Source organism: Sinocyclocheilus grahami, unplaced genomic scaffold, assembly GCF_001515645.1.
Source record: "Sinocyclocheilus grahami isolate Dianchi unplaced genomic scaffold, SAMN03320097.WGS_v1.1 scaffold1269.1, whole genome shotgun sequence".
In the NCBI taxonomy this organism is placed as follows: Eukaryota; Metazoa; Chordata; class Actinopteri; order Cypriniformes; family Cyprinidae; genus Sinocyclocheilus; species Sinocyclocheilus grahami.
The window spans coordinates 31,780-47,450 of record NW_015506448.1 but is presented as its reverse complement, the minus strand read 5'-3'; the positions used below and the strand labels follow the sequence as shown (position 1 = coordinate 47,450).

At 37.2% G+C, this 15,671-nt stretch overlaps 1 protein-coding gene across 1 annotated transcript in view; it reads right to left on the bottom strand.

Annotated features, from left to right (window-relative positions):
- Positions 1 to 7,635, bottom strand: part of LOC107568662 (ubiquitin-conjugating enzyme E2 K-like) — an 18,138-nt gene extending 10,503 nt beyond the window's left edge. The window contains exons 1-5 of the mRNA XM_016254639.1: positions 7,572 to 7,635; positions 6,175 to 6,268; positions 2,174 to 2,232; positions 865 to 947; positions 685 to 784 (exon numbers count right to left, since the gene is read on the bottom strand). Of these exons, the coding sequence (XP_016110125.1) occupies positions 685 to 784; positions 865 to 947; positions 2,174 to 2,232; positions 6,175 to 6,268; positions 7,572 to 7,634 (399 nt within the window). The 5' untranslated portion in view covers position 7,635. The remainder of the gene's footprint in view (positions 1 to 684; positions 785 to 864; positions 948 to 2,173; positions 2,233 to 6,174; positions 6,269 to 7,571) is intronic.
- Between the last annotated feature and the right edge of the window lie 8,036 nt (positions 7,636 to 15,671).

The window sequence follows — 15,671 nt, the reverse complement described above, 5'->3', positions numbered from 1 at the left end:
GATATTGTTTGAAAGTGTTTTAATTCTTTATTGTTCGGTCACACTTTACATTAGGGCTTCATTAGTTAACATTAGTTAACAAACTGCCAATGAAAAATTCTTCTGAACATTCATTAATCTTAGGTAATTACAATATTTAATAACAGGTTGTTAAAATCGAAAGTTGCAACTGTGTTATTTAATGAGCTAACATGAACTAAGACTTGTATTTTTTAAACAAAGATTAATAACTTCTGTAGCAAATGTAGCTATTGTGAATGTTAATGCATTAACTCAGCTTAACTAATGAGGTTTTATTGTAAAGTGATACTTATTGGTCTTTATAGTTCTTTTGCACTTTAATCTGTGTAAAACTTTTAACTTTATACAATTTTCTGTATTGCTTTATTGCATTTAAATGTTCAGTTATTTTTGTTATAAGAAAAAATTATGAAACCTGTTAGCACTTTTTTTTAAACAAAATTTCAATACCGTGATAAAAGCATGAGCAATTAATCGCAACATGAAAATTTGATACCGGCATATCCCTAGTTACGTTATGTGTGTATAAAATAAAATAGGAAAATTAATACTTTTCTCTAAAGAAACAGGATTCCCTGAATTATGGTCATTGATATCGTTACTGCAATAAATACCGTGCTATATTTTTAAGCCCATATCAGTTGCACATTCCCAAACATCTACCTGATTGGCAACTACTGCGTCCTGCGGATCATCTGGTTCAGCGGCGGCCAGAAGAGCCTGTAGTGACAGTAAGACTGTTCGTAGAGTCATCGCCGCTGCCCTGAAACACACACAGCTTCAGCTCCAGCTCCAGCGCTCGCTGCGGTTCACTTCTCTACTGTGCGCTCAGTGAGATCTTACCACTGGTCCTTCAGGATGTCCAAACAAATGGCACCTGTTACTGAGCTGATGTTGGGATGCCAGATCTTCGTTATAAACCGAACCTGAAAAACATCAGTGGATAAATGCAACAGTTATTTAATTGTCATTTAAAAGACACACTAGTCAAAAACAGAGGTGGATCTCATGGATTGATTCAGTCTCAATTCAGGGCGTCACAATGATTCTTGATTCATCTAAATTTTAAACTAGGAACAAGTCAAGACAGATCGTTGCCATATTTCGTTTTTTAAACAAACAAAAATGAGAAGTGATTTCTGTGCAAACATATTCATGTCACTTAAAGCAAAGATATTATAGTTAAGTAAAACTAAAACCATAAAAATCTTTTACTGAAATAATAGAAAATAAAATATAAAGAAACTTCAACTTATTTTATTTCATCTAGCTGCCAAGGCAACATTTCTCATTTTCATTTTAACTTTATGTCCTAAAATAACTAAAACTAAATAAGCTAAAATGAATAAATAAAAACTATGCAGACACAAAACAAATAAAATAAAATATGACAAAAACACACAACAAAAAACAAGGCAACATTTCTTGTTTTTGTTTAGTTTAAATGGATGTACTAAAATAGCTAAAACTAAATAAAATTAATACATGATTTATAAACTATACAGGCATGCTTAAACTATTCATAAAAATAGCAAAACGTCTACGAATTTAACTAAGATTAAAGTGAAAACGGAAAATATAAAAATAAAATCGAATTCAAAATTAACAAAAACTATGTCGAGTGTTTGAAATAAATCCTTCTGTGAGATGTGGCTTCTTACGCAGAATAAGGCACGCAACATATTTCATAGTATTTAAGCAGCGATGAAGGCATTGCATTATAAATATACTTTATTTTAACGAAAATTATAATAATACGAAGAACTCAGATGAACCGTATATTGCCGTAGTCGTGTTTATTAGTCACGTTGAATCAATGAAAGCAGTTGAATCTTCTGTTTATTCAGCTGCAGCGATAGGCATTTTCTGGGTTTCTTCTGCGAGGCGTATTTGGAGTTTCTCTGGCCTTCGGATGGAGATTTACTGCTGATCACAGAACCGCGCTTCACTGAAAGATACGCATGACAATCACAGCTTCTGTCGAATCGCGATCTCGGTTCCATTTTGATTTATCGTGCAGCCCTAGCTAATATCACAAATCATGTAAATACAGCCCCACATGTTTCTGAGCAAGAGTCTGTAACAACACACCCAGTTTAACTAGATCGGCCAGTATTTGGACTCGGCTGAACATCATCGTCTCGTTACTCACCTTTGGAGGATTAAATGGATATGTCTCTGGAATTTTAATTTCTAGCTCAAATCTGCCACCTACAAAACAAGACAGAAAGTAGAGCCAAAATCAAAGCAAGATATAAAATCAACATCATACCCCAGCTAACAAAAATATGTTCCAAGAACGTTTTGCTAACGGTCATTCACATTAAATTATAACATCGTTATTTATGAATTTTTTACTTGGTTATGTGAGTGCTAATGGAACATTCCATATTATAATTGTACAAACATTCTGAGAATGCTACTTTTGAATGATCGCTGAACATTCTGAAATGAGTAGTAACATTTAAAAAACATATCTAACTGAAACGTTTCAGGAAAGAACACTCCATGAATGAAGTATAAATAATATTGTGCTAACATTTTGAGAACATTATTAAAGGGAACATTCTATTAACGTTACTGAAGAACATTTGTTCATAACTTTGAGAGACTTTTGCCAGAATAAGCACACTGTCAAGGGAACAAATAGAACACATTTATTTTTCATAAATATAACCCTGTTGAAAAAACCAGCATATGCTGGTTAGGTATGTTTTGACGCTGGGTTACTGGTCCTTTGCTGGTTTATGCTGGTCTTTTGCTGGTTTATGCTGGTCCTTTGCTGGTTTAAACTGGTCCTTTGCTGGTTTAAACTGGTCCTTTGCTGGTTTAAACTGGTCCTTTGCTGGTTTAAACTGGTCCTTTGCTGGTTTAAACTGGTCCTTTGCTGGTTTAAACTGGTCCTTTGCTGGTTTAAACTGGTCCTTTGCTGGTTTAAACTGGTCCTTTGCTGGTTTAAACTGGTCCTTTGCTGGTTTAAACTGGTCCTTTGCTGGTTTAAACTGGTCCTTTGCTGGTTTAAACTGGTCCTTTGCTGGTTTAAACTGGTCCTTTGCTGGTTTAAACTGGTCCTTTGCTGGTTTAAACTGGTCCTTTGCTGGTTTAAACTGGTCCTTTGCTGGTTTAAACTGGTCCTTTGCTGGTTTAAACTGGTCCTTTGCTGGTTTAAACTGGTCCTTTGCTGGTTTAAACTGGTCCTTTGCTGGTTTAAACTGGTCCTTTGCTGGTTTAAACTGGTCCTTTGCTGGTTTAAACTGGTCCTTTGCTGGTTTAAACTGGTCCTTTGCTGGTTTAAACTGGTCCTTTGCTGGTTTAAACTGGTCCTTTGCTGGTTTAAACTGGTCCTTTGCTGGTTTAAACTGGTCCTTTGCTGGTTTAAACTGGTCCTTTGCTGGTTTAAACTGGTCCTTTGCTGGTTTAAACTGGTCCTTTGCTGGTTTAAACTGGTCCTTTGCTGGTTTAAACTGGTCCTTTGCTGGTTTAAACTGGTCCTTTGCTGGTTTAAACTGGTCCTTTGCTGGTTTAAACTGGTCCTTTGCTGGTTTAAACTGGTCCTTTGCTGGTTTAAACTGGTCCTTTGCTGGTTTAAACTGGTCCTTTGCTGGTTTAAACTGGTCCTTTGCTGGTTTAAACTGGTCCTTTGCTGGTTTAAACTGGTCCTTTGCTGGTTTAAACTGGTCCTTTGCTGGTTTAAACTGGTCCTTTGCTGGTTTAAACTGGTCCTTTGCTGGTTTAAACTGGTCCTTTGCTGGTTTAAACTGGTCCTTTGCTGGTTTAAACTGGTCCTTTGCTGGTTTAAACTGGTCCTTTGCTGGTTTAAACTGGTCCTTTGCTGGTTTAAACTGGTCCTTTGCTGGTTTAAACTGGTCCTTTGCTGGTTTAAACTGGTCCTTTGCTGGTTTAAACTGGTCCTTTGCTGGTTTAAACTGGTCCTTTGCTGGTTTAAACTGGTCCTTTGCTGGTTTAAACTGGTCCTTTGCTGGTTTAAACTGGTCCTTTGCTGGTTTAAACTGGTCCTTTGCTGGTTTAAACTGGTCCTTTGCTGGTTTAAACTGGTCCTTTGCTGGTTTAAACTGGTCCTTTGCTGGTTTAAACTGGTCCTTTGCTGGTTTAAACTGGTCCTTTGCTGGTTTAAACTGGTCCTTTGCTGGTTTAAACTGGTCCTTTGCTGGTTTAAACTGGTCCTTTGCTGGTTTAAACTGGTCCTTTGCTGGTTTAAACTGGTCCTTTGCTGGTTTAAACTGGTCCTTTGCTGGTTTAAACTGGTCCTTTGCTGGTTTAAACTGGTCCTTTGCTGGTTTAAACTGGTCCTTTGCTGGTTTAAACTGGTCCTTTGCTGGTTTAAACTGGTCCTTTGCTGGTTTAAACTGGTCCTTTGCTGGTTTAAACTGGTCCTTTGCTGGTTTAAACTGGTCCTTTGCTGGTTTAAACTGGTCCTTTGCTGGTTTAAACTGGTCCTTTGCTGGTTTAAACTGGTCCTTTGCTGGTTTAAACTGGTCCTTTGCTGGTTTAAACTGGTCCTTTGCTGGTTTAAACTGGTCCTTTGCTGGTTTAAACTGGTCCTTTGCTGGTTTAAACTGGTCCTTTGCTGGTTTAAACTGGTCCTTTGCTGGTTTAAACTGGTCCTTTGCTGGTTTAAACTGGTCCTTTGCTGGTTTAAACTGGTCCTTTGCTGGTTTAAACTGGTCCTTTGCTGGTTTAAACTGGTCCTTTGCTGGTTTAAACTGGTCCTTTGCTGGTTTAAACTGGTCCTTTGCTGGTTTAAACTGGTCCTTTGCTGGTTTAAACTGGTCCTTTGCTGGTTTAAACTGGTCCTTTGCTGGTTTAAACTGGTCCTTTGCTGGTTTAAACTGGTCCTTTGCTGGTTTAAACTGGTCCTTTGCTGGTTTAAACTGGTCCTTTGCTGGTTTAAACTGGTCCTTTGCTGGTTTAAACTGGTCCTTTGCTGGTTTAAACTGGTCCTTTGCTGGTTTAAACTGGTCCTTTGCTGGTTTAAACTGGTCCTTTGCTGGTTTAAACTGGTCCTTTGCTGGTTTAAACTGGTCCTTTGCTGGTTTAAACTGGTCCTTTGCTGGTTTAAACTGGTCCTTTGCTGGTTTAAACTGGTCCTTTGCTGGTTTAAACTGGTCCTTTGCTGGTTTAAACTGGTCCTTTGCTGGTTTAAACTGGTCCTTTGCTGGTTTAAACTGGTCCTTTGCTGGTTTAAACTGGTCCTTTGCTGGTTTAAACTGGTCCTTTGCTGGTTTAAACTGGTCCTTTGCTGGTTTAAACTGGTCCTTTGCTGGTTTAAACTGGTCCTTTGCTGGTTTAAACTGGTCCTTTGCTGGTTTAAACTGGTCCTTTGCTGGTTTAAACTGGTCCTTTGCTGGTTTAAACTGGTCCTTTGCTGGTTTAAACTGGTCCTTTGCTGGTTTAAACTGGTCCTTTGCTGGTTTAAACTGGTCCTTTGCTGGTTTAAACTGGTCCTTTGCTGGTTTAAACTGGTCCTTTGCTGGTTTAAACTGGTCCTTTGCTGGTTTAAACTGGTCCTTTGCTGGTTTAAACTGGTCCTTTGCTGGTTTAAACTGGTCCTTTGCTGGTTTAAACTGGTCCTTTGCTGGTTTAAACTGGTCCTTTGCTGGTTTAAACTGGTCCTTTGCTGGTTTAAACTGGTCCTTTGCTGGTTTAAACTGGTCCTTTGCTGGTTTAAACTGGTCCTTTGCTGGTTTAAACTGGTCCTTTGCTGGTTTAAACTGGTCCTTTGCTGGTTTAAACTGGTCCTTTGCTGGTTTAAACTGGTCCTTTGCTGGTTTAAACTGGTCCTTTGCTGGTTTATGTTGGTCCTTTGCCAGCACATGACCAGCATAAACCAGCATCCTAGTGTCAAAACATACCTAACCACCATATGCTGGTTTTTTTCAACAGGGAATGCAAAATATGGTAAAAAGAAAAGCACTTTAACAGTGCATTTGCTCAATTCTGCCCACTGGCAAATGTGGAAAAAACATTTGGACTCTGTGTATTGCAGATGGTATGAAAATTAAATCTTCAAAAAGCATATATTAGCCTAAATACTGCAGATATCTTTGCAATCAGAAATGGTATTTCAGGTCTAAAATAAGTAGTTTTCAGAAACACACAGTCAGCAGTTCAGAATAACATCTTTTCTCTGACCTTCATAAGGCGTATCTGGCGGTCCGGCGATCTCGCCCTTTAGCTCTGTGAAATTCTCATCCACTAAATCCACCTTGATTTGGTTTTTACTCGTCTGTGAAAATAAAGTGTCAGAACAATTAGTCGACAACCGACACAGTTCACATTCGTAAACCCATTCCACAGAATTCTGCCAAAACGAGAAGTAGAAAATGTCTAGAAAGTCACTTAAAATTTAGTTAACGTTAAATGTAACGTTTGAAATTTAAATGGAAAAACTGGACAAAATCAAAAGTCAAGACCACAAACTTCAAAACGGAGCCCAAAATTCAGACCCAGTAAATCCAAAACCCAAATCCAAAAGCTAAAACTACAAATTCTTGCAAAAAAATAAATAAAATGCTGTATTTGTGGTACAGAGATGGTATTATACCATAAATCATCCTACAGAAAGATTATGTAATATGGTATTTACCATTAAAAATGGTAAACAAAAACAACAACATCGTTTTATATGCTGGTTTTGATGGTAATACCATGGTATTTAGGCACTTTATTTGTGGGTGACAGCTGTGACAACTTAACAAAATCACACTGACAGCTTAGTAACAGTGAGTTACACCCAATTTTGCACCTATAATTTAAGTTTAATGAGTATTTAAATAGGGAGAGATGGTAAATTCACTTAATTTGTGCTGAAGTTGTAATGTTAAAAGTTCCACACAACACTCAGTACACACATTAGTACATTATCGCACGTATTCTTTACAGTACATACATTAAACAGGTGATTTTAATCGAAATGCGTGTTCGTACAAATCAAAATAACGCTTAATTTGATCATAACCGTGATTCTTTCGATGCTATACACGATGCTATCGGACCACAATCTCGAGCAAACTTAAATAAAAGTTCACAAACCAGTCAGCCTATATAAATTAGTCCAAAAACACAGTTTAAATGTCAAACGTGAGAACATGTGTGTGTTTATGAAGCTAAGTTAGCTCAGTTAGCACGCGGCTAATCACATACACACTCACGGGCCTTTATTAAAAACACAGGAATACACATCAGATCACTGTCTCAACACAATAAGCGCCGTGTAAACGATTAAATAAGCACATTTCGAGGCCAGAGCTGTGTTGTGACTCGGTTCGGCGGGTTTGGACTCGGTTAGCAACACAACACGGCTCGGCCTGGACGGGACAAACATCCCATAATATCCCCCCAAACCGCTCGTCTGACGAATCAAACACACATGAAACTGCGTTATCTCGATGCACGAGTCCAAACAGATCAGCTGCATGTGTGTGATTCATCTCGCGTGAATAAATGCACATGTGTGCGTCGTGATTAAAGCATGATTGATTGACAGCTGTCATGTAAGACGCGCGCGCGTGTGTCGGTGTTAAACGCACCTCTTCGCTTTTAAGGACCTCTTTAAATTCCCGTTTGATCCGCTGGACCGCGATGTTGGCCATGCTGTTCTAATAGGGATCTCTATAGGACATTGCCGTTTGATGGCGTAGAAATGCTCTATCCTCATAGAAATGACTAGAACAGCCAAACCCAAAAACAGAAAGGGGTGTTCACATACTTTTAGTCATATTTTGTAATAAATGATGCCAGTAGCTGTAGACAAATACACAGACAAGACCATTAAACCGACCGAATTGGACCTTAAAACTGACGTTATTTCACTCTTGCATGCGACTGCACAGGTTTAGGTGTGTTTAATGTGTTTTCAGCTGTTAATTCATGACTGAAGGACATTAGGTCAAACATTGCAACATTTCAAGGCACTGGAACAATTTCAAAACATCTGTTGTGAAAAAGTAGAGTCATTGTAGTGCTTCAAGTTCATCACGCCAGCGATCTGTGTCAAAACATGATTTAGCAATGCAATACTCATTTCAGAATGTTCATAAAACATTCAAAAGTAACAATCCCATATTGTTTGCAAAATGATCAAATGGAATGTTTCCTTAATGTTCCCATAACCAATTAAAAACACTTAAAAACTGGATTTTTTGAATGTTTAGACAACATTAAGATATGTTATTATCTTTTATGAAGAATATCTCTTTGGATTTGAGACTTTAGTGTTTGCAACTTTACAGATCTTCTTTATGCACCAAGAGCTTGTAACACTCCAAAGAGAAAGGAAAAATTTAAATTGCATCATATGACCCCTTTAATGGGAACATTAGCAAAACATTTTTAGAGTATGTTTGTTAGCTGGGTAAATGATGCTGCAAGCTTCATCTTGGGTACCAGATTGCCACACTGGGGATCAAAACCTCTGAAGAAACTTCAAACATTTACTCAAGCATCTTATCAGATTCTGTCTCTGACATCACTGAATCATCAATGAATTGTCTTTAAGTCTATACCTCACCATTTTATGTTTTTCAAATTGGTTTTCTTTTTACAATAATCCATTATAGCTTACTCTTATACCATTGAGCAATATCTAAATGTGTGTGTGCGTGCGTGCATGCGTGCGTGCGTGCGAGCGAGTGTGTGTGTGTGATTGTAAGCTTCATCTTGGGTACCAGATTGCCACACTGGGGATCAAAACCTCTGAAGAAACTTCAAACATTTACTCAAGCATCTTATCAGATTCTGTCTCTGACATCACTGAATCATCAATGAATTGTCTTTAAGTCTATACCTCACCATTTTATGTTTTTCAAATTGGTTTTCTTTTTACAATAATCCATTATAGCTTACTCTTATACCATTGAGCAATATCTAAATGTGTGTGTGCGTGCGTGCATGCATGCGTGCGTGCGAGCGAGCGAGTGTGTGTGTGTGATTGTGTGTGTGTGTGTGTGATTGTGTGATTGTGTGATTGTGTGTGTGTGTGTGTGTGTGTGTGAGTGAGTGAGTGAGCGTGCGTGCGTGCGTGTATGTGTGTTAAACATTGCAGTTTGGATGCTTCTTTAATGTGCGTCTCATTGAAATATAACCAGTGCACTACAGTGTAACATTATTGTGGTTAAGCACATAGCTTGCTTCTGTTTATTGTTGGTATGTCTACATATCATAAAGTCACCAGGAAAAGTCAGCAAACACCTAAAGCTGAGAAAATCTTTATAAATTAATGACCAATAAGGGCTTTCTTAAAGGGACAGTTCTATTGGTTCCCAACAACTGTCTGGATACTCACATTCTTCAAAATGTTTTATGTTCAACAGAAGAAAGAAACTCATACAGGTTTAGAACAACATGAGGGTAAATAAATAATGACAATATTTTTATTTTGGGGTGAACTAGCCCTTTAACATTCAATTGTTTTCTTGAGGCGTTGGTTGCATTCAGATAAAATCAATGTTGAAATAAATTTCCTTTTCAATTCCTCAGATGATAATAAAACAGGTTGCAAAATGAACAAAAATTGTCCTTTTATGGAATCCAACCCATGACTGTCCTATAAAGAAGTTTTTTTGGTGAATGTCAGATAAAGAGGAGGATCCTGATGATCAGAAATATAAAAATACTCCTCCATCGCCTGAACATTCACAAGATTCTGAGCGCATACAGTGAGTTTTATCATTATCCAGGTCTCAGCAAATCTATAATATAGTTTATTTCTTCAGAAAATGACAGAATGCATGTTCATGCTCAAATAATGTGACTGTATTTGTCTGAACTGTATTTCAGGTGCATCTGATCCTCCGAGCTGGACGTCTGAAGCGATGATCACAAACATGATTGTGAGTTTCTGTATGTGAGAATGTGAGTGTGATTTTGTCAGACGTCGATCATCAGACTCAGATCTTGAGTTTGTGTCTCTCAGGTGTTGCTGTTTCAATGTGTTTTATCTTGCAGAAGGATATTTTATTATCAGATGCACCCCAGTGTGAATGACACCACGATTTCTAGTAACTATAATAAGCAAAATAGACTCAAACATTCACTCAGTTCTTTTATTTGTTGGAAATCACACAACAGAATTTACATCTGTGACACAACAAAGCTTGTCAAAACATCTTCTTAAAAGATGAATGATGTGTGAAAGCGATGAATGATTTCTGAATGTTTCAGGTGTTTCTCAGGCGAATGGACGGCGAGGTGAATTTCTTCAGGCCATGGGAGAGTTATAAGAAGGGTTTCGGTAATAAAACGGGTGAGGGTTTTTGTGAGACGTTTCAGGCTTAAAAAGGCAAACAGTGAAAGAATAAACAATCAAGGACTGCAGTATAAATGCAGATTGTATTTGTTGTTAAAGTTATTAAACCAGTTTCATGTTTTGAACAGGATTAGAGTTTCTTCATCAGCTGACGCGCAGGCATCAGTATGAACTCAGAGTAGATGTGGAGGACTTTGAAGGAAAGAAAATTGATCATTCAGATAAAATCAATGTTGAAATAAATTTCCTTTTCAATTCCTCAGATGATAATAAAACAGGTTGCAAAATGAACAAAAATTGTCCTTTTATGGAATCCAACCCATGACTGTCCTATAAAGAAGTTTTTTTGGTGAATGTCAGATAAAGAGGAGGATCCTGATGATTAGAAAGAAATATATCCGTCACCTGAACATTCACAAGATTCTCAGCCTATACAGAGAGTTTGATTTCTGGTCATTTTGGAAATGACCCAGGTCTCAGAAAATATATAATGCTGTTTCTTTCTTCAGAAAATGACAGAATGCATGTTCATGTTCTAACAAATGTGACTGTATTTGTCTGAACTGTATTTCAGGTGCATCTGATCCTCCGAGCTGGACGTCTGAAGCGATGATCACAAACATGATTGTGAGTTTCTGTATGTGAGAATGTGAGTGTGATTTTGTCAGACGTCGATCATCAGACTCAGATCTTGAGTTTGTGTCTCTCAGGTGTTGCTGTGTTTCAATGTGTTTTATCTTGCAGAAGGATATTTTATTATCAGATGCACCCCAGTGTGAATGACACCACGATTTCTAGTAACTATAATAAGCAAAATAGACTCAAACATTCACTCAGTTTGTATTTGTTGTTAAAGTTATTAATAAACCAGTTTCATGTTTTGAACAGGATTAGAGTTTCTTCATCAGCTGACGCGCAGGCATCAGTATAAACTCAGAGTAGATGTGGAGGACTTTGAAGGAAAGAAAGTTGACGCTCTGTACGAGTCTTTCTCTGTGGACTCTGAGGCTGATGGGTACAAACTGCATGTGAGCGGATTTGTAAATGGAGGAGCATAAATACAAATGTTTAATTTTCCAGTTTCCGAATGCATGAGTGAAATGAAGAATTTAAGCACATAAAATGATAGTAATGAAGGAGTTTAACTATAATGTTTAACCCTTGTGCGCCAATTAAAAAAAGTTACACATAGGTCCATAGTGGACAAAAATGTCCATGACAAAAAACTGTCATAAAAATGTGAAGCTAGGGAGCACAGAATTAAGTTTGGTCTCATTTTAAAGAAGACCCATGGCAGATTATTGTTGAAGTAAAAAAAGTTTAAAAAGTGAAACCAAAAAAAAAAGTTCTAGATGTTTAGGTTTATGAAAATGATTTATGAACGATGTTTTATATAAAATATATATTTTATGAAACACTGCACACGTGCGGCCGCTGCGTGATCATGAGTGCCAACACATGATGATCTCAAATGAATCTGATCTAATTACACCATCAGAAATGAAAATAAACCACAACACTCCATCACACACACAGATCGATGGGTTAGTAAACAGATAACATATTAACAGCCGCCCATCTGCCCAAACACCGTCTGCTGATGTGTGTGTGTGTGTGTGTGATTGTGTGATTGTGTGATTGTGTGTGTGTGTGTGTGTGTGTGTGAGTGAGTGAGTGAGCGTGCGTGCGTGCGTGTATGTGTGTTAAACATTGCAGTTTGGATGCTTCTTTAATGTGCGTCTCATTGAAATATAACCAGTGCACTACAGTGTAACATTATTGTGGTTAAGCACATAGCTTGCTTCTGTTTATTGTTGGTATGTCTACATATCATAAAGTCACCAGGAAAAGTCAGCAAACACCTAAAGCTGAGAAAATCTTTATAAATTAATGACCAATAAGGGCTTTCTTAAAGGGACAGTTCTATTGGTTCCCAACAACTGTCTGGATACTCACATTCTTCAAAATGTTTTATGTTCAACAGAAGAAAGAAACTCATACAGGTTTAGAACAACATGAGGGTAAATAAATAATGACAATATTTTTATTTTGGGGTGAACTAGCCCTTTAACATTCAATTGTTTTCTTGAGGCGTTGGTTGCATTCAGATAAAATCAATGTTGAAATAAATTTCCTTTTCAATTCCTCTGATGATAAAGCAGGTTGCCGAATGAACAAAAACTTGTCCTTTAATGGAATCGAATCCATGACTGTCCTATGAAGATTTGAATTTTTATTTTTTATAAATGTCAGATAAAGAGGAGGATCCTGATGATTAGAAAGAAATATATCCGTCACCTGAACATTCACAAGATTCTCAGCCTATACAGAGAGTTTGATTTCTGGTCATTTTGGAAATGACCCAGGTCTCAGAAAATATATAATGCTGTTTCTTTCTTCAGAAAATGACAGAATGCATGTTCATGTTCTAACAAATGTGACTGTATTTGTCTGAACTGTATTTCAGGTGCATCTGATCCTCCGAGCTGGACGTCTGAAGCGATGATCACAAACATGATTGTGAGTTTCTGTATGTGAGAATGTGAGTGTGATTTTGTCAGACGTCGATCATCAGACTCAGATCTTGAGTTTGTGTCTCTCAGGTGTTGCTGTTTCAATGTGTTTTATCTTGCAGAAGGATATTTTATTATCAGATGCACCCCAGTGTGAATGACACCACGATTTCTAGTAACTATAATAAGCAAAATAGACTCAAACATTCACTCAGTTCTTTTATTTGTTGGAAATCACACAACAGAATTTACATCTGTGACACAACAAAGCTTGTCAAAACATCTTCTTAAAAGATGAATGATGTGTGAAAGCGATGAATGATTTCTGAATGTTTCAGGTGTTTCTCAGGCGAATGGACGGCGAGGTGAATTTCTTCAGGCCATGGGAGAGTTATAAGAAGGGTTTCGGTAATAAAACGGGTGAGGGTTTTTGTGAGACGTTTCAGGCTTAAAAAGGCAAACAGTGAAAGAATAAACAATCAAGGACTGCAGTATAAATGCAGATTGTATTTGTTGTTAAAGTTATTAAACCAGTTTCATGTTTTGAACAGGATTAGAGTTTCTTCATCAGCTGACGCGCAGGCATCAGTATAAACTCAGAGTAGATGTGGAGGACTTTGAAGGAAAGAAAGTTGACGCTCTGTACGAGTCTTTCTCTGTGGACTCTGAGGCTGATGGGTACAAACTGCATGTGAGCGGATTTGTAAATGGAGGAGCATAAATACAAATGTTTAATTTTCCAGTTTCCGAATGCATGAGTGAAATGAAGAATTTAAGCACATAAAATGATAGTAATGAAGGAGTTTAACTATAATGTTTAACCCTTGTGCGCCAATTAAAAAAAGTTACACATAGGTCCATAGTGGACAAAAATGTCCATGACAAAAAACTGTCATAAAAATGTGAAGCTAGGGAGCACAGAATTAAGTTTGGTCTCATTTTAAAGAAGACCCATGGCAGATTATTGTTTTAATTCTTGCAATGTTTTTGAGATGATAGTATGCTGATTTAGTTACAGCTTTGACATGACTACTGAAACTAAGGTCTGTCTCCCGAATCATACCAAGATTCTTGATTTTTAGTTGTTAGACCCCTAGAGTGAAGGTATGCATTCACCTTGAGAACTTCATCTTTGTTTCCAAATGCAATGACTTCAGTTTTTTCCTTGTTTAACTGAAGAAAGTTCTCGCACATCCAACTGTTAATTTCATCAATGCATTGGCAGAGGGAGTCAATGGGGCTGTAGTCATTTGGAGATAAGGCTAGGTAAATCTGGGTATCATCAGCATAGCTGTGATAGGCGATTTGGTTCTTTCTCATTATTTGACTTAGTGGGAGCATATACAGGCTAAACAAGAGCGGTGCAAGAATTGAGCCTTGTGGGACTCCGCATGTCATGGACGTCCACTTAGACTTGTGCTCTCCTATACTCACATAATAACCTCTCCCTTCTAAGTATGACCTGAACCATTTGATTACCATGCCAGAAAGCCCGACCCAGTTTTCCAGTCTCTCTAGTAGTATGTTATGACCAACAGTGTCAAACGCAGCACTGAGATCTAGTAGTACCAGCACTGATATTTTGCCAGAATCAGAATTTAAGCGAATATCAATCAACACTCAATACACATATTAGTACATTATTGCACGTAGTACAAACATTAATCAGGTGATTTTAATGAAAATGCATGTTCATGCAATCGTAATAATCCTTAATTTGATCATAGTTGTGATTATTTCAATTCTATCAGACCACAATCTCGATGAAACTACAATAAAAGTTTAAAAAACAAAATTATTCCAAATATTAACTGTCTAAAAAGATTGTTTAAATGTCAAATGTGATGTTTTGAGTAAATTGTTTTTTTTAAATCATTTTCCAAATTTATATTTTATTAATTTATACTGTGCTGCTTTAAAGTTTGTGAACCCTTTAGAATTGTCTATATTTCTGCATAAATATAACCCAAAACATCATCAGATTTTCACGCAAAACCTGAGAATCCAATCAAACAAATGAGATGAAAATATATACTTTGTCCTTTATTTATTCAGGAAAATTATCTGTAAGTGGCAAACGTATTAGCAGTTAATTTAAAACATAAACACTGTGAGAAAACAGGAAACAAAAACAGAGGGTAGACACACGGAGGTAACTGTATTCGGTCGGGTCTTCTGTCACGGCACGCTGTAGGAAGGAGTATGAGGGAAACGAGGAGTACACTCAAAAGTCATTAATCCAAGGAACACAGGGGAAAGCTACACAAAGGGTGCTGGAGCAAACACACATACACAACGAGTAGACCCGACAGAGGAGAAATGCACAGACAAGAACTTATAAACACAGGATAATTACTAAACACAGGTGCACAGAATGACTAATTAACTAAACGAGGACATGAACATGACCAAATAAGGGAACACAGGAACAGAAACAGGGTCAAAACACAACAAAACAGGTTCATGATCCTGGCACTTCACTGCAGCTTGTGCACAGATCCACAACATTTATGCATACATGTGGATGTGAAAAATACGTCAAGAAACCCCAAATATGAAATAGTTTCACCCATATTGTCTTGTATGAAAATATATATAAAAAAATGTTTTTGACAGGTTCCTGAAAAATCTCTTGTCCTCTTAAATAAAAAAAACATGTTGAAATTGGGTTCACGACTTGAGGCATTTCTACATGCTTTTCTACAACAGCAAAACCTCTGTGTCCCACTGCAGCAGCTGGAATTACATCTGTCTGAAACAATAGAAGTTTATTATCAAAATGTTGTTGTTGTGGTTTTGTATTATATTAACCAACTAAATAAGTTTCATATATAAATTAAGAAAATATTTTATGTAAAAACAATGATAAT